Source organism: Ailuropoda melanoleuca, chromosome 3, assembly GCF_002007445.2.
Source record: "Ailuropoda melanoleuca isolate Jingjing chromosome 3, ASM200744v2, whole genome shotgun sequence".
Taxonomy (NCBI): domain Eukaryota; kingdom Metazoa; phylum Chordata; class Mammalia; order Carnivora; family Ursidae; genus Ailuropoda; species Ailuropoda melanoleuca.
The window spans coordinates 43,189,372-43,207,898 of record NC_048220.1 but is presented as its reverse complement, the minus strand read 5'-3'; the positions used below and the strand labels follow the sequence as shown (position 1 = coordinate 43,207,898).

Here is an 18,527-nt window from a genome sequence, read left to right as displayed (position 1 = left end):
AATAGAAATTGTTGATAGTGATAGCTTAGAAAATTAAACCTTATTAAGTAATATTAATTAGGGCACATATTATACTCCATTACTTTTAGGATGTTTCTTTCTTTTTTTCCTTTGTTCTTTATTGGAAAATGAGTTTTTACGTGACTGATACTGTGAAAGAAGCTAAACAAGAACAACATATAATTTGTTTCACTCTGAAGCTCATTCATGTATTTATAAATTTTTAATTTATTTTGTTATAAATTTATTAATCTATTGAATGGTTTCTGTGTGACAGATACCAAAAGAAAATGGTTTCTTTTCATCTCAGGTTTTATCTGGCTTCTGATAAATTGGTAGTTCTAGGAAATGCTGCACTTCTTAATATTTGGCAGCTTGTAGCTCCATTTGCATATAATTTAAATATCTTAAAGTAAAATTAGAAATTTATAATTTTCTAAATTTGCTTTTAATTTTAATATGCCAAATGATGTTATTCTCCGACTGTTATTAAGATTCATATCCATTTAGAATGTTCCTCCAGACTACGCTTTTTTTTTTAAAAGAGGGTATTTATTTTGTTTATTTAAAGGTATTATCTTTATCTGTATTTAGTTTGTAGATAAATATCTATAAACTGATATCACTGAGCTACTATGTTCATAATGGGAATCAAATCTATTTGAGAATTCTGTATCTATTATACTACTAGTTTTTTTTTTTTTAAAGATTTTATTTATTTATTTGACAGAGATAGAGACAGCCGGCAAGAGAGGGAACACAAGCAAGGGGAGTGGGAGAGGAAGAAGCAGGCTCATAGCGGAGGAGCCTGACATGGGGCTCGATCCCATAACGCCGGCCCTGAGCTGAAGGCAGCCGCTTAACGACTGAGCCACTCAGGCGCCCCTATACTACTAGTTTTGCTTCATGTATAATTATAATCGACACTATTTGTTTGTTTGTTTGTTTTTAAGTAGGTTCCATGTCCAGCAGGGAGCCCAGTGCAGGGCTTGAACTCACGGAGATCAAGACCAGAACTGAGATCAAGAGTTGGACGCTTGACTGACTGAGCCAACCAGGTGCCCCTATAATCAACTTTTAAATTTAGGAATGAATGAAAGCATATTTGCTAGAGATGATAAGCCAGGAATTGCTTAGGAAATGGCTGTAGTTCATTTTAAATTCTTAAAATATTGCCCCCCGCCCATATGTGTTTTGTTAATTTTTCAGTCCTGACACATATTACCTCCACTTTGAGCAATAAGTTAATTATAAATACTGATTTTTATTTTTGTAAGGTAATACTGAGCTTTTCAAAAACATTGTTTTACCAAGGTATTAGTTAAATGTCACTGACTACGAGCATTATTTATCTATTTTGCTATGTGAGCAAAAATTGATGTTTCTAAACTATTTAGTTTTCTGCTCTCTAGATTTGATAGTGTCTAATGCACACTACTGTATTCTTTCACAGATCTAATTTTAAACAAACACAATAACAGTGTAAGAATAAAAATAGAATATCACATACCATCAGATAGGTGCTTTTATTCAAATACACTTAGTAGTAATTATGCCAGATTTGGGCTTTTTCTAGACTGAACTCTGGAAGCCTCATCAGTCACAATTTGATTGGATGGTGATATTTTTAGTGCCATGACAGTTTCACTTCCCTTGTGTAAAAATATGCTCGCTGCAATATCAGATATATGACAGCACAGTGCAGGAATGCTGGATTGGTAGCTCATAATCAAAACTTTCCTCATAGGTTACACAAAGACCACCTTAGTGATGGAAATAAATAAGCTTACTTCTTTGTGCCTTAGTTTTCTCTCTTCTGAAATTGGGATACTTGTGCTGTTTCCTTACTTTTTTTTTTTTTTTAAATTAAGGGAAAAACCAATTCCAAGGCTTATGATACTCTAATAGTAAATAAAAAGAAATGCCAGGTTTTCTTTGTATATATCCATAAGCCGATTTCCATCAATTCCTTGTTCCAGATATTAAGTTACTTAATAACAAAGAAAAAAATGTAAAAGCCACTCTTTATTGCACATTTACAATATATTTGACAATCTCTCTGTTAAACAAATCACTAAATTAGTTACATTTTGGACATGCATTGCTCTTTTGAACTACTGAAAGTCAGTAAGTATTCTATTTCTTCAGGTGAGTAATCCTGCTATTTGGAATGTATTAATACAGTTCTCTGTCTATTGGGGGGTTCAGGTTTTTTGCATTTACTATTCTGTTATAATAATTAAAAATGTTGCACTAATGCTATTATTAGGTCTATATAAAGAATAGCCAGCTTTTTTGATAATAGAACAGGAAATAAGTAGAGATAATTGGAAACCAAAACTGTATATACCCTGCCTAGATTAGTTCCCAGAAAATATAATTTATCTTTAATGCACATAATTTGTCTAACAATAAGTGGTGATTGACTAAATATTTTTTCAGCAAAGATACTATCTACCCAGATTATCATTGCATTTTGTATTTTTACTACTTTTCAGTGGAGGGAAAACCTCAGTCTTAAGTATAAAAGCGGTATTGTAAAATTAGAACCCATAAATCCTAAACCAGGAGGAATTATGAAATTAATTATGAAATTAATAGTGCATTCTTGCTAAGTGCTAGACAGACTAGCTCCTGAATAAACTGTAGTTCGTTACATGAAAAACATTAATAAATAAGTCCATTATTCTCATACTTTCTATAAACACCAACAATTTATATAATGCAACATTATAAAAACTTCAAAGCACATTTTAAAAAGGTTTAATTGCTATCTACATCATTTGTGATTGTTCAACTGTAGTAAGATAGGAAAATTCCTAAAACGGAAAGAAAAAATAGCAAAGAAAGCAGAAAACAATGAATCCAATGACCCAGTTCACTGAATAAATATAGATGATCACCATATCCATGTCAAACCACCATCCACGGCTATCATCCTCAAAGTGCAGATAATCCATCCGATGTGCACCATGTGGGAACTGCCTTCTTGTAACTGGAGCTGCACGTCTGTGGAAACCTAGAAGATGCATGAACACGTCATTTCAAAGCTCACGGAATTCGGATACGTGCTCAGAAGGGAAGCTGCATTAGGAACCCTGGTACCATGAGCAGAGCGTATCTCGATTTCAGTGAGTGATATGTTCTTTCCTGACAGCTTTTTTTCAGTGATGACTAACTGTCAGAAGTCTCTTTTAGTTACAGGTTTTAAGGGCAGGGTCAGTAAAATTAGCAAAGAGTGTGGGGTATGGAGTCAGGAGACTATCCTTGTTCAGTCACCTTCTTGGGCAATATTTGATCTCTTGGGTCTCTGGTTGCTCATCTGTACCATCTAATAACTTAATCATAATTGATCCTCACAAATTTTTAAATTACTTTCACAGGAGAGCAACTTCTAAATTTGAACTTGATTCAGGTTGTATTGTCACGACTGCTCTTTTTAACTTGTGATCACCAACTTAACCTTGTACCTCATACCTGGAGACTTTCATTGGTATTGGAACAAAATTCTACCAGAGAAATATCTCTTGTTTTAGCACTAAAAAAACTGGACAGACAAAATAGTACACCTGTGAAACAAAATTTAGCTTTAATTTTTATAAATTTTAAAGCACAGGAGATTGGTATGTAAAAAGCAAATCTCAAAAGTAAGTAAGTGATAATGGAGTAACAGCCTGGAAGAAAACGCACGGGGTATACATTACACCAGGAATTAATGCAGTCAGTTAGTATTTAATAATGGTACGTGTGAGTTTGTTCGTGTGTGTCAGAGTGTGCACTTGTCAGTGCTTACGTTTCGGTACCAGAAAAACCACTGGCCTCAGCTAAAGGAAACGTCATCTGTATGGATGAAGGGAACATCTCGTGGGAACACCACCATGGGATCCCTCCCAGGCAGCTGGGGGCTCTTTGATCTCAGTTTTTAGCTGAGGTTGTTTGAGAACTGCTTTACAGCACAAGGAAACACATGCGTGGGGGGACTTTACAAAGGGTGCAGTAGACCGCTGGAGGGGGCTCCTAGAGGAGAGCATTTCAGGAAACCATGAAACTGACGAGGTGGTCTAAGTCCTGAGTCCTGATTTTAGCTGATCAGGCCAAATGGCCGTTTGCATTGCTATGTGTTTATTTTGTGCATTTTTTGTCCCTGTCGTGAGGGTAGGCACCAGTCGGTGCCTGAGAGTGAAGTTCAGCAAGACTGGAAGCAGCTTGTAAGTCCTAAGCAGATGTCTTGTAGACATTAGGGTCCTGGTTCCTGATTCTCAGGCCAGGGTGATCAGAGGGTGACAGGATCATTCTGTGCGACCCCAAGGGTTGTACGGTTGGATGAGGGTATCCTTGCAGATCAAAGCCCCTGGGGCTTCACCCTCAAATGCTACCACCGACAACCCATTAGCCATAGTTGCACCAGCTTCCACATGGACACCTTCTCTGACAGGTTATTTTCCAGAGTGGTGTCTACTGTTTGCACAGAAGCCAGCGCCCCGGAAAGCTCGCAGGTATGGCAGAGGCACCCACTGAACGGTACAGGCTCCTGGACTTGAGGCTCCTCTGGGTGGCTGGCGTTGGACTCCAGGTGGCTGCAGCGCCACTCTTAGCTCTACGTAACGTGTGCACAAGTGCCACCACCAAGGATACAAAGGTCTTCCAAACACTCTGACACAGCCCTCCTCCCACCTTGTTAAGGGAGCCATTCTTCCACATGGCTTCCCTAGACAATGCTGAAGTCGCACCTGTCCTGAGACCAACCTGGCTAGTCATGTTTCAGACATGATAGCTCTGTTTTCAGGCAATGAAGTAGACCGTTCCATTCTGCCTGCAGAAGCTATCGGTAGGTCTGCATATAAAGCAACCTGGAAGGAGGACAGAGTGCGGCAGGGGAGCTATGGAGGGAACGCAGGACTAGGTGTCTCTATCTACAGAGACATACATGCGATTAGAACCTATGGAGGCGAATGCAGATAGAGATGGAGGTACAGATGCATTTGCGGATATATATCTAACTGGCAACCATGAGAATTCTTATTTGCAAACGCTGAACACATGTGTTGGAAAAGTGGGCCTTAAATGAGGAAATCCCAACTCTCGCATCTCCTAGGGTACAACGTTAATATTTTGAGGCAGAATAAAAAAACAAGGAAATAAACTGCTGGCACCCACCTTAAAAAAAAGTGATGGTTCTTGTATGACGAAATGAGTATATTTCTGAGAAATATTACATCTCCGTGTGAAATACTGTCCTTTTCCTTTGTAATATGTGCATGCTAATTATTTAGAGCTCGAGTATGAGCTTGCCCAATGGCAACCTCTTTTTGTTGGCTGACTAATATGTAGTTTTAAAGCTTCTTTAAAAAATTCCAATTTTCAAAGGACCCATAATCTGATCATAATCTTTGGTTTTACTTACTAATGCCTACTTTAAGTATTTCTGTGCTTCTTAGTGTTAGTGAGTGGGGACAGTACAATGAACTATGGGAAAGCAACTCTGGTGATAAAGGTTCTGTGAGGCTCAAGCCTGAAGCAGATTCTGGTTCATAATGTTCTGGAAGAACATTAAATACTACGCTCTAGATCAGGCTGCTTATTTTGATGGCAAGGTTACACTCACTTGGGTAGTATTATTTAAGGTCAGACTTCTTTGATCAAGGACAATTCTAGATTACTGTTTGTTTTATATTTTAAAATAAAAATTGTACGTATTTAAGTTTTATGGACATCTTAATATTACTGTAATCAATGAACATGCAATAGCTTTCCATTTAGTTGTCTTTTCCAGTTACTTTCATTAATATTTTATAATTTTTGGTAAATTATATTTACTTGTATTATGTAGATTTAAAACATGAAATTGGATGAGATAACGGGGAAATGATATTTTAGAATAAATTAAAGGGCCATATTTCAAATAGGTCTTTAATAATTCACATAGGCTGATTTCCTATAACATTAGATTTTTTAATTATTAATTTTTATAGCTTACAAAATGTTTACGATAGGATATTTCTTCACCTCTACTTTTTTGTTTGCTTTATTATCTTTATAGAAGTATTATGTCTCTTGTGTACTTTACACTGGTAATTATCTAAAACTAGATAATATAATGTAAAGTCCATTTAACTGGGCATATGCAAACTTCAACATATTGTAACACATAGAACACACACTAATGAAGTCAGCCCTTCTGTGTCATTAGACTTCCAGTTTTCTTCAGCCAACATCACGTACCATCACAACATCTAAGTAAGACTGTCACTGTTAGTCTTCACTCGATATTAGTAAAGCTTGACTTTTCTCCTGTTTAAACAGAATATAGTTTTTCACGTTCTCTTCCCACATTCTAGTGGATTGCTTTGTACCCAACTTGGGGGTATTTTTTTTTTTTTTGAAAAGCATATTAACGGGATTTCAATCTCAACAGGTTTTTAAAACTAACCACCATCCTCTAAACTGTAGTCATTATTTTAAGAGAAAAAAAGGGCCTTTCTGTGGGTGTAGGAGAGAGGGGAAGTGGGAAGAGTTTTTCTTACATTCAAAAATTAGCCTAACACATAAACACAAATATTCCCAAAGTAGTTGACACTCCTTTTCAAAACCTTCTTCACAAATAGAGGCTGGAGAACAGGTAGCACTGCTATTGGAAATTATTATTATATAAGAAAGTGATTTTTTAAAAAATTATATTATGTTAGTCACTGACCTAAAGGATTATTTATAAACCTTAGATGTTTCAGATTCAAGTTTCAGTTGCTTGGGTCAAAGGAATGATATTAATGGAACAGCCCTAGAAAAAAGTAAGGCTAAGAGAAGACATGGCACAAGAGATGAAGCATTATGAGTAGGGCAATCATATGTGCTGGTGTCCCCAGGACAGTCTCAGTTTACCTTTGTTGTCCTGGTATAACTACTAATGGAGCTCTTTTCATTCTAAAAGTGTCCTCATTAATGCTAATTTTCAGCTTTGAACACCAGAAAGTGATGGCGACCCAGGATGGCTCAGGCAATAAGTTTTTACAGGTAAGGTGAATAAGGATTATTGCTTGTTTAATATTAATTTCTTAATTTTTTTTTCTTTTTTGGGAAAGACAGCGAACAGAGAAAGGGAGAGAGAGGCAGGGGGCAGAGAGGGTCAGAGGAAGAGAGAGAATCTTAAGCAGGAGCCATATCCAGAGTGGAGTCTGATGAGGCTGTATCTCATGACCCTGAGATCAAGACTCAGCCACTTAACCCACTGAGCCACCCAGGCTCCACTTAAATTTTTTTCAAGTGGGGTGTTAGTGAGTAGGTTTTTGTAACAATTTTGTAATTTCCAATGCTCTAAATTAGATAGGATGATTGTAATTTCTCAATCAAAATCTGATGAAAGGAAAATCACCTCATAGATATTGTTACTTGGTAAGTATTAGATAGATTATGACATTAGAAAAATTGCCAGAATACTAGCCAGTGGTTAATTCCAGTTAACAGTAACTGATTCCATTGTAAAATGATTATGATGGAAGGACCTAATTCATTGGGCTGTCGTGAGGATTAGATGAATTAACACATATAGAGCACAGGCCTGGTCCATTATAAAGGTTCAGTGAATGTTAGTTTTTCTTCTTACATTATTATATTGTTACCATTAATATGAGGAAGAAGCTGCCTTTTCTTGCCAGAGCTTGTTCTTCATATTACGTCTGTCTTTTCTAAATAAATCAATGAGTCGACCATTGATGGTTCAAACAAAATGGTGTCTGTTTCTTTCAAGTATGAGTTGATTTCTTCAAGGCAGTGGCTAACTTTAAGTAGACTGTCAGGGTATCAGATACTGAAACTATGAGATCTGTTCAACATTGATAGAGAGTACATTTACTATCTGTTAGTGGCTGAGGATTCAAAGATATTTTAAGACATAGTTCCTGTTTTAAGAAACTATGAGTCTAGAACAGTGTTTCTCAATCTTTTTTTTTTAATTCGCACCCCCATAAGGGGAAAAAGTTAAATTTAAATTTATGTATTCTAATCAATAAATTAAACCTAATTTCTTCCTAATGAGAGAAAATAAAAAGGAAAGAATAAGATTTTTCAGGTATAGTTAAGCTTTTTAGGGCCACAAACCAATGTATTGTCTAGGATTTTTTGATGGCCCCACCAAACCAACCTTTGCCCCCATTAAAATGCATGGCCTAGAAGATAGTACGCCTAAAACCATCATAATAGTGAATGTATATATTGTAATATAGACAACTACTTTATTCCAAGAGAATTTGGAATGAATGGAGTGAGAGATTCTGCACCAGGAAGTCACTTTTACATGGACTTAACCACAACCTACTACTGGTGATAAACTAATAATAATTAGTCTGGTATTCAGATATGGTTTAAAGAGTAGTAATATTAGTACCTTCTAACTATGCTATTTTAAAGTAAAGAACACAGTGAAGACAAACTTCATACTCTTTTTTCCCTCAATATATTAGGGGGAAAAAGTACAGTGCAGGGAAAATCATTCTCACCAAAAGATCAGAAAGTTTGGATCCTTGTTGCCAGTATTAAGCATAACCATTTGGTCAAGTCAAAATAGTTTCTCTGTATCTTGCAAGATGTTCATATGATTTTCTTCTTTAATCTGTTAATGTGATGAACTCACACAGATTTTTTAAAATGCTGAATAATTAAAATCTATTAAAGTGATGAATTCAAGTGATAGGTATTCCAATGTTTTAGAATTCCTTCATACCTAGGATAAATTCCATGTGTTCATGTTACTCGCTTTCATATACTGATGAATTCAACTTTTTATATTTTATATGGAATTTTTATGTCTATGTTTGTAAGGAAAATTGGTGTACAGTTTTCTATTTTATGTTATTTTTGCCTGGTTTATCATGATTTTATTGGCTTTATAAAATGTGTTGGCAAATAAGTGACAACTCTGCATGGGTCTCTGTGTGTCTGCATATCTTGCAAACAGAAGTAATGACTGCTTCTATTCTGTACTATTTTTTGAAAGATATTCCTATAGCATGCAGTCTTGGCAGATGGGATGTTCCCCTCTGGGAAGGTTTGATTGTAGCCTTCGAACATAGTACATTTAATGCCGTTACAAAAGAATTGAATTTTGGGGCACCTGGGTGACTCAGATGGTTGAATATCTGACTCTTGATTTAGGCTCAGGTCATGACCTCAGTGTCGTGAGATTGAGCCCTGCATCGGGCTCTGCGCTGAACATGGAGCCTACTTAAGATTTTTTCTCTCCCTCTACCCCCCACACCCTGCTTGCACTCTCTGTCTTATAAAATTCAGGGTTTTTTTGTTTTGTTTTTTTTTAAGCTCAGAGCTCTCCAGGTAACACACCCCAGTGTGTGTGTAGGTATCACCCAGCCCTATATGTAATGTCGTCTGAGAAAGAGGGCTCAGGTATCCATCACCAATTGGGCTGTTTTGGCTATTGCTGTAATAGACCATCCTTTGTTTCTGACCCAGGAATCTTAGCACCTTTTGCAAACATCCATGAAAGTGGAAGACTACTTTGTTAGCTTGCAAATAGAGTAAATCTGAGACCCTGAAGAGTTCTCAACATGGACAGTCTTGTGTCCTTTTAACTCTCTGAAACAATGTGCATAAAATTAAAATCTTTGATGGTTTGGTAAGTCTAGCCTGTAAAACCTTTGGGCCTGTTTTCTTTTCAGATCTGGGGGTAAATTTTTAAATACCAATTCTTTACTAGTTGTACCAGTTTATTAATTGCTGGCCTATTGTTTTCTAAGTTTTTCTTTTTATACAACAGTATCCATTCTATCCAAGTTTTCAAACATATTGGGCTAAAATTTGCATGATTGTGGCACATTTAGGGCTCTGCAGAAATAATCTGGTCTCCTCCTGAGTACGTGGTTTATTTTGCACTTCCCCTGCGAAGGTTAGGCATGGCTATGAAACTTGACCAGTGAAAATGATTGTTCAAACACAATACTGTGCATTGCTTCTGGGTAGAGCATTTATCAGTTTGAGAGGCTGCAGCAGTCTTTTTCCCTCCTCCCCAGCAGCCACCAATATATCAGACTCAATCAGCTTCAGTCATAAAGCTTAAGGTGATGTAGAACAGCGGACTCAGGAGTTAAGGGGAAAATTATTTCAACATCACTAGGAATTCTGATTGAGAATCACAAAATAACCTATAAAGCTAATAAAGAAAAGGACGATAATCCCCAAAGTTGAATCTTTTTTTTTTCCCCCCTTCATGTGGGAAAGTGCTCTTGGAGAAATTTCATCGTGTGAAATTAAAGAGTCTGAAAGGACTGTGAAGAAAATCTCCAAGTCAGAGTTAGATTGAGAAAAAACAAAAAGAAGAACAAGCATTCTAGAGTCTCAAACAGGTACTTCTGCCACTTTATAAATTCTATTTTATAAAAACAATTTTACCTCAGAAGGATTTTTATCCCAGAAGATAAAGGCTATCACTCCCTGCCCCCCCATATGGTTCAAATTTATATTCACCATCAAAAACCATAAACTAGGTTCCATTATTTTGAACACTCGTTAAGAGACACAAAGATTGTGAACAATTATCATATTTTTTTGAATTTTAGCAACTTTCACAGTTATATGGGGTAACTAAATGTGTTTTTTGAATGGATGGATGAGTGAGTGTATATAAGGAAAGACATCAGAAAATAGAATGAATAATTAGCCTGTTTTTTCAGAATGTCTCAAATCAGGCCTCCCAAATATATTTTTAGCAGGAAAGGAATATTATTATGAATGTATTTGAGATGAATTTTGTAGTTCTTAAGAAAAAATATTCTTTAGAGGTTAGTTCAGAGAGCTTTGAAATTAGCATTGAAAGGGAAAGAATCATCTATCATATGCCAAGCATTGGGTGAAGCCCTCAGATATATCACTGAGCAAGATGGACACACCGCATGCTCAGAGCTTAAAATCTACAGAATACTGTTGACTGATTCTTATTTTACAGTCATTGCAATAAGCATCAAAGTCATCAACTCTTTATCAGTAAGGGAATTAATTAAGGCTTATGGAGGTAAAGAAACTTGTATTAAGATTTAAACCAAGTTCTTTTTCTCTCATCTGGGGACCGTTTGATTCCCAGTTCTGCTAGTTATAACAACTATGTGATCCCGAGCAAGTTACTTTACCTTTCTTACTGAGTTTCTGGAGATGATGAATGAGGACAGTAGGATACCTTCCAGCCTTACCCATGTTAGATGCTTTAAAAAAAAAAAGGATGTATGTGATATCCTTCACGTGTGATGGGACAGACAAAAGGTTGAAGCACAGTATTTTACTGCTGTCTTTTTCTATTACATAAGACATTTATAGTGCCAAGTTGATTGATATAAGTAGGCCTTAGCAGAGGTGGAGTGATATTTTTATAGTCAAAAGTAGGTATAGAGTTACTCTGTTAATATACTTGAAAAGCTAATACAAAATGGATTTTAAATGTCATCTTTATCTCCTGTATTTTTAGGATACCAGTCAAATGTACAAATCCTGCAAAATTAATTTTTTCTAATGAATATGTTAAAGTATGTGTGGATTACTTATGATTCTACAATGCTTGTTAATTTTCAATCTACAGTTGACCCATAAACAACATTGATTTGAGCTGTTCAGGGTCACTTACAAGTGGATTTTTTTTTTTTTTTAAGATTTATTTACTTTAGAGAGAGAGAGTGTGAGCAGGGGGAGGGGAAAGAGGGATGGAAAGAATCTCAAGCAGACTCCCCGCTGAGCACAGAGTCCCATGAAGGGGCTCGATGTCATGACTCTGATCATGACCTGAGCTGAAATCAAGAGTCAGGTACTTAAACAACTGAGGCACACAGATGCCCCACAAGTGGATTTATATATATATATATATTTTTTTTTTCATGTATATATGAAACGTATGAAAAAAATTTTCAAATATATATATATAGTTATGTAAATGTATTTTCTTTTCCTTATGATTTTCTTAACATTTTCTCTTGCTTACCTTATAGTAAGAATACAGTATACAATACATATACAAATAGACTGTGTATCTTATCAGCAAGGCCTCTGGTCAACAGTTGGTTATTAGCAGTCTTGGGGGAGTCAAAATTTAAGTGCAGATTTTCAACTATAGGGGATGTTGGCAACCTTAACATATGTGTTGTTCAGGGTCAACTGCAGTTTATAAAGTTATCAGGCAAAATTATAAAAAAATTCTGTTTTGTTTCTGTTAACCAGGTAAAAATGAATACCATGATTTCTTTTTAAAAGGTTTTTTTTTATTGTAGCAAAAAATATCTAACATAAAATTTGCCATTTTAACCATTTTTTAGTATACAACTCAATAGCATTAATTACATTTACGAAGTTGTGCAACCATTATCACAAAGACAAACTTTGTAGCCATTAAGGAATAATTTCCCATTCTCCTCAGTCCCTGGTAACCTCTCATCTACTTTCTGTCTCAATGAGTTTGTCTATTCTAGGTATCTCATATGGGTCAGATCATAAAATATTCACCCTTTGGGGTCTGGTTATTTCACCCAGTGTAATATTTTCAAGGTTCACTGATACCGTAAGCAGGTATGATAAATTCATTTCTTCTCATGGCTAAATAATACTCCATCGTATGTATATACCACATTTTGTTTATCCACTGATTTGTTTATGGCTACTTGGATTGCTTCCATTTTTTGGCTATGATGAATAATCTGTAGTAAACACTGGGATACAAGTATCTCTTTGAGTCCCTGGCTTCAATTCTTTTGGGTATATATCCAGGAGTAAATCTGTTAAGTCACGGTAATCCTATATTTAGCTTTTTGAGGAAACTCCAAAGTATTTTTGCCGTGGGATGTATCATTTTACATCGCAACCACCAATCTCTGAGGATTCCTGTTTCTCCGCATTCTTGTAAACAAACACGTGTTTTTTTTATTCGAGCTGTTCCAGTAGGTGTGATCTTACTGTGGTTTTCATTTGCATTCATCCCCTTAATGACAAATGATGTTGAGCTTCTTTTAATATACTTATCAGTTATTTGTGTATCTTTGGAGAAATGTGTATTCAAATCTGCCCATTTTTTAAATTGGGTTGTCTTCTTACTGGGTTCTTTACATATTCTGGGTATTAAGCCCTTATGAAATATTTGTAAATATTTTCTATGTATGTAGGCTGCATTTAATGAAGTTCAGTTTTTTAATTTTAGTATTCATGCTTTTGGTGTCATGCCTATTTTCTTTTAAGAGTTCTATGGTTTTCTGTCAGAATGGCTAAAATTAACAACACAAGAAACAACTGGTGTTGGCGAGAATGCAGAGAAAGGGGAACCCTCTTGCACTGTTGGTGGGAATGCAAACTGGGGCAGCCACTCTGGAGAACAGTATGGAGGTTCCTCAAAAATAGAATCACTCAGTGATCCAGCAATTGCACTACTAGGTATTTACCCAAAGGATACAAAAATACTGATTCGAAGGGATACATGCACCCCATTGTTTATAGCAGCAATGTCCACAATAGCCAAACTATAGAAAGAGCCATCAAAAAGAATGAAATCTTGCCATTTGCAATGATGTGGATGGGGCTAGAGTGTATTATACTAAGGAAATAAGTCAGAGAAAGACAAATACCATATGATCTCACCCATATATGGAATTTCAGAAAGAAAACAGATGAACATATGGGAAGGGGAAAAACAAAGGAGAGAGGGAAATCGTAAGAGACTCTTAAGGATAGAGAACAAACTGAGGCTTGATGGAGGGAGGTGGGTGGGGGATGAGCTAGATGGGTGATAGGTATTAAAGAGGGCACTTGTGATGAGCACTGGCTGTTTTATGTAAGTGAGGAATCACTGAATTCTGTTCCTGAAACCAACATTGCACTATATGTTAAGTACAATTAAATTAAGAATAATGAACTCGTAACCTAATTTATTTTTTTTGTTCTCTGTGAACTCTTAGGACATACCACATAAGCAATGTAGAGTAAGGTAACTTAAAAGCATAATACATGTTTCTAGAATCAGTTTCTTTGAATCAGTCTCTTTAAATTCTGTTTGGTATATTTTGAGAAATTATCCTTATAGTCTTTCATTTTCCCAGATCAGAAAAAGTAACAAAAGAAAAAGCAGTTTCTGTGTCATATATTATTGTATTCTCTCTTTTCTATTTTAAGAAAAAGGATATTTAAATGTAGTAATGAAAAAAATAATGGGATAGAAATTAAATGTTTTTAGATAGGAGATTCTATAAAATTTGTATGTATAACCTTGCATTATATCTAGTTTAGCTATAAAACATTTATTTCAGCTATTTCACTACCAGTACAGTTGTGAAGTTTTTCCATTTTAAGTACCTCGAGCTACTGTGGTTAATTGTAACACAAGCCTAATACTGGTACGGTAAAAATTTGAAGTTTTAATCTGTTCAGGCATTTGAAAGTTTTCAATGGCAAATTATAAATCTGGAAACATGAAAATGTTTTCATCTTATCCTATTAATTTTAATGAGCTAATACTCCTAATAGCTGTTAAAATTTGTAAGGTATACATCTCATTTAATATTCAACTTAGTCCTTCTACTTCATGTGCCTTGCAAAAAAAAAAAAAAAAAAGACGCAGCTACAGTTATGGTATAGTAAATCACAGCCGTCTTTCTGCCAGTGGGTAAGAAGGATCTGGAACTTCTAAGCATATCTCCAGATCATTAACATACGCTTCATGTCCCCAAAGGAAATAAGTTGAAACTTCCCAGATACTTTTTTTTTCTTTTTTGGAATTTGTTTTATCTTTTGAAACTACCTTGATAGCCAATTCAATCCAATTTCCTCTTTTAACAGATGAACAGACAAATACTTAGTGCCTTGGATACAATACCACTTTATGGTCTCCCCAGATGTCCCGGCATTTTCCTCAGAGAAGTGTTCTGAACATACCGGCTAAACTCTAGTTTGTGCAATTACTTGCAGATTTCTTAAATATGCACTGTAGTTTCAGTTAAGTTTGTATTTGCTATCCAAAACAAATGGACAACTGCCATGCACTATTAAACTATCACTACACTATGCCAGAGTGAATTTCATCTCACTGTAAGACAAACACCATCTCCTTTATTTACAGCATTGCATTCCATCTAATTAATCTACTCTTCATAATATTATGAATATGTGACTGCCTGGAAGTCAGAGAAATAAATAAAAGGACCTTTTTAGGTATCTTTCCATTCCGAGTCCACTGTACTGCTATATAGCTACAAGTCCTAGCAGCTTCTAGAATTTGGAATTTCGGCTGCACATTGGAATCTCTGGAGGAACTTTATTGATGTTTGGGATCCAACTCCAGAGATTCTGATTTAATTCATCTGGGATATGGCTAGGGCACCAGGATTCATTCAGGGTCACAGTGTGAAATAACAGAAGCTGTTTTGCTTCAAAAAACACAACAAAACCTTAGCTCTTCTCTTTCTTCATACAAATAAAAAAAAATTTTTTTTTCATCTGCTAAAGTCAGTTGAGGACCTGGAAATTTTCCAAGATGAGAAGTTCTGTTTCATAATAATGGTCTTATTTTGTAGTTGCTCTATTTTAGGAAGCCTAATTCCTGAAATTCTGGATTATGAATGCTGATGATTATTTCTTTGGAAGTTACCTTTTTATTAGTGTGATCAAGCTAACTGCTCACCTGACTGGACTGAAAGGACTGTGAGTAATTTACATTTTACTTGCTCTAAGGGATACATGATGAAAACCAAATTTAGAAGCTGGTTATGTCATTTTGAAAAAGTTTTACTGTGCAAATTTAATAATACTCTGCAAAAAGAAAAAAAAATTCCTTCCACAACCTCAGAATTTTTGTTAGTCAAAAATTTTCAGATTTATATACACTTAAAATAACTTATAGAGGGCTTTTGGTCAGTAAATACAAGTTATGTTAGACAGTTGTACAAACTGTTTATAATTTGTTTTAATTTGCATCTGTCAAGACAGGTGGTATGAGTTGTTGGTTGGATGTGCCCGTTTTAAAGAGAAATTCTAGTTTTCAAATCATTTGAGCCATCATTTCATTAAGAAATTGTTGAGACTATAGATTCCATCTCTTCAATCCGTCTGTAATTAATACATTTTAATTTTATTTAATGAGCACTTCCTTGTTACTTTATTTTTCTCTTATATAAATGTTATGGTGCTTTCTCATAAAGTTATGCACGGAGGCATGAGTATATATAAGAGACATGAAATACTCTTATGGATAGTTATCTTTTCATTGGAGAGATCGTCCTACGGGTCAAGCCACAATTCTAAATATAAGCCCTATTTATCATGAAAAGAAACAAGATACGGAGTCACTAACATACGTTCACTTATGCTGTGCAGTGCAGAACTCCAGAGAGCACCTTTCAAAAACACAACTATATAAAAGGTCCTTCCTGGGGTTTTGCAGTGTGGCATTCCTGACTTCAAAGCTCGGACTGCTTTGAGTCGAGTCTAGGAGGTAAACTCAGGTAGGTAATTCTCTATTATGAGGTAGGCTAGAAGCCCTTTAGGGTGTTATAAGCTGAGGAAGAGTGAGCTATACCATGTAGATTATATTATCTAGATTCTGGTGAATGGATCACCAGCCAGATGGGATATAAAACACTGCTTCATTAATACAATCACCAGGTCATTTCATAAATCTGGGGCTGTAGTAAATTGGTTTAAAGAATAATGTGCTTCTTGTTTCTTCCTCTTTCACTTCGGATCTGTATACAGAGGAAGAGGCAGAACTGAGGCTACAGACTGAACTCCCAATTCACGTCATCAGCCCAGTTGCATGAATGAAGTAGAATTCAGAGAAGTATAGCAGATCTTTGTCATTCAACCTACAAAAGGTAGAAAGCATGAGAATAGTGCATTGGCTAAAAGAAAAAGGCCTTCCTTGGCTTCAGAGAGATAATGCAAGGGCACCCATACATTTGAGTTCAGGAAGTAGAAGTGGGAGGAGAACAAGGCATGCCAATCAAGGCAATGGCTGTGAACACAGACCTGAGCCACTAATAACATAGGGCTCAGCGATTGTTAATTCCCAGTGTCCTTGTTGTTTTTAATAACTTCCATTTTCTATTGACATTGTGCACTCTTTTATCTATGTTGCCCATCTTTTCCTCTTTTCATTAGCATTTGTTTAAATAGTTATTTTAACATCCTAGTCTGATAATTCCAACATCTAAATCACTGGGGATCTACTATTTTCTGCTTCCTCGCTTGATTACTGGTCACATTTTCCTAATCTTTGCTTGTCAATTATTGTATGAATGATTCATGCAGACTGAAGTAGATATTTCCTCCCAAGAGGGTTGGCTCTTTCTTTTGTCAGGCAGATAGGGTGAGAGGCTGATCACCTGAACCCAATAATAAGCTGGGGTGAAGATGAAGTTAGGTTGCAGCTTTCACTAGACTCAGTCTACCTTTGATTTCAAATGGCTTAAAGGCAAGGCTTATCCTATGTTTTTTTGCAGTCCTTTAATGGGACATCATTATCTCTGAAGCCCCTTGGAGTGCACTGTGGGACAAAGGAGACTTGTATTCTGTTATTCAAGTCTTGACTCCTCCTTGGGCATGGTCCTTTCCGTTTTTAGTTAAGAGTTTAGTAGGTCTCTCACCTCTAATCTGAAAGGTCTGCTTTTCAGTGGTTGAAAATGGAACTCTATCGTTTCATCCTACAAGGTTTAAAATAAGGGAAATGTCAGCCTACGGCAGAAGATGGTGGGGTAGCAGGATCTTAAGCTCGCTTCATCCCACAAACACAACTAGATAACACCCACATCAGTGTAAATAACCCAGAAAATAACTGAAGACTGCAGACCATGCTCTCCACAGCTAAATGTAGAGAAGAGGCCGCATCAAAGAAGGTAGGAAGGGTGGCGACATGGTGGAAAGCTAAACAGACCGATGGGGCTTTCTGGGGGAGGGAGGGATGCTGCAGGCTTGGAGAGTGGAAAGAAACAGACCCTTACCCCAGACCACCCCCGCCCAGATACGGGGAACCAGCATAGGGAGAGCAAATCCCCATAACATTTGGCTTTGAAAACTAGAGGGGCATAATTTCGTGAATTTTTGTAATCAGTGGGGCTTAACACCTGGGACGGCTAGAGGAAGATGAGTACCCACCCTTAAAGAGACAGGAGGTCTGTTTAGTAAATTCCGAGCATGTGCTGGAGGGGCAGGAGTCGTTGGGAGATTTCTCCAAGAACGAAAAACTGGTGAGTGCTGTTTCCCTCCCCCAGCCTAGATACACTGACACCTGTGGGAACCAGCACAGTGCCAACATTCTCCACCTAGCTTACTAACAGAGTGTCCTATCCCCTCCCACAGCAGATATGCACAAACCTGGCCAATACCACAGGTCCCATCCCTGTGTTCTCCTGTGGACTTGCCTCCTCTCAGACTCACTTCACCAGAGCCCATCCAAAGCACTGCTGCAAACCTGGCAGTATGTAAGCACCCCTGACAGAAGCCAGCACCACTCCAAAGTGACTCCTGCCCTGGGGAGAGGGGGAGACAACCACACACCAGTTTGACTA

At 36.5% G+C, this 18,527-nt stretch overlaps 1 protein-coding gene across 1 annotated transcript in view; it reads right to left on the bottom strand.

Moving 5' to 3' along the window:
• Positions 1 to 2,007: 2,007 nt before the first annotated feature.
• The window catches only part of RNF180 (ring finger protein 180), a 197,525-nt gene continuing 181,005 nt past the window's right edge, over positions 2,008 to 18,527 (bottom strand). Inside the window, exon 10 of the mRNA XM_034655636.1 lies at positions 2,008 to 3,019. Coding sequence (XP_034511527.1) covers positions 2,820 to 3,019 — 200 coding nt within the window. The 3' untranslated portion in view covers positions 2,008 to 2,819. The remainder of the gene's footprint in view (positions 3,020 to 18,527) is intronic.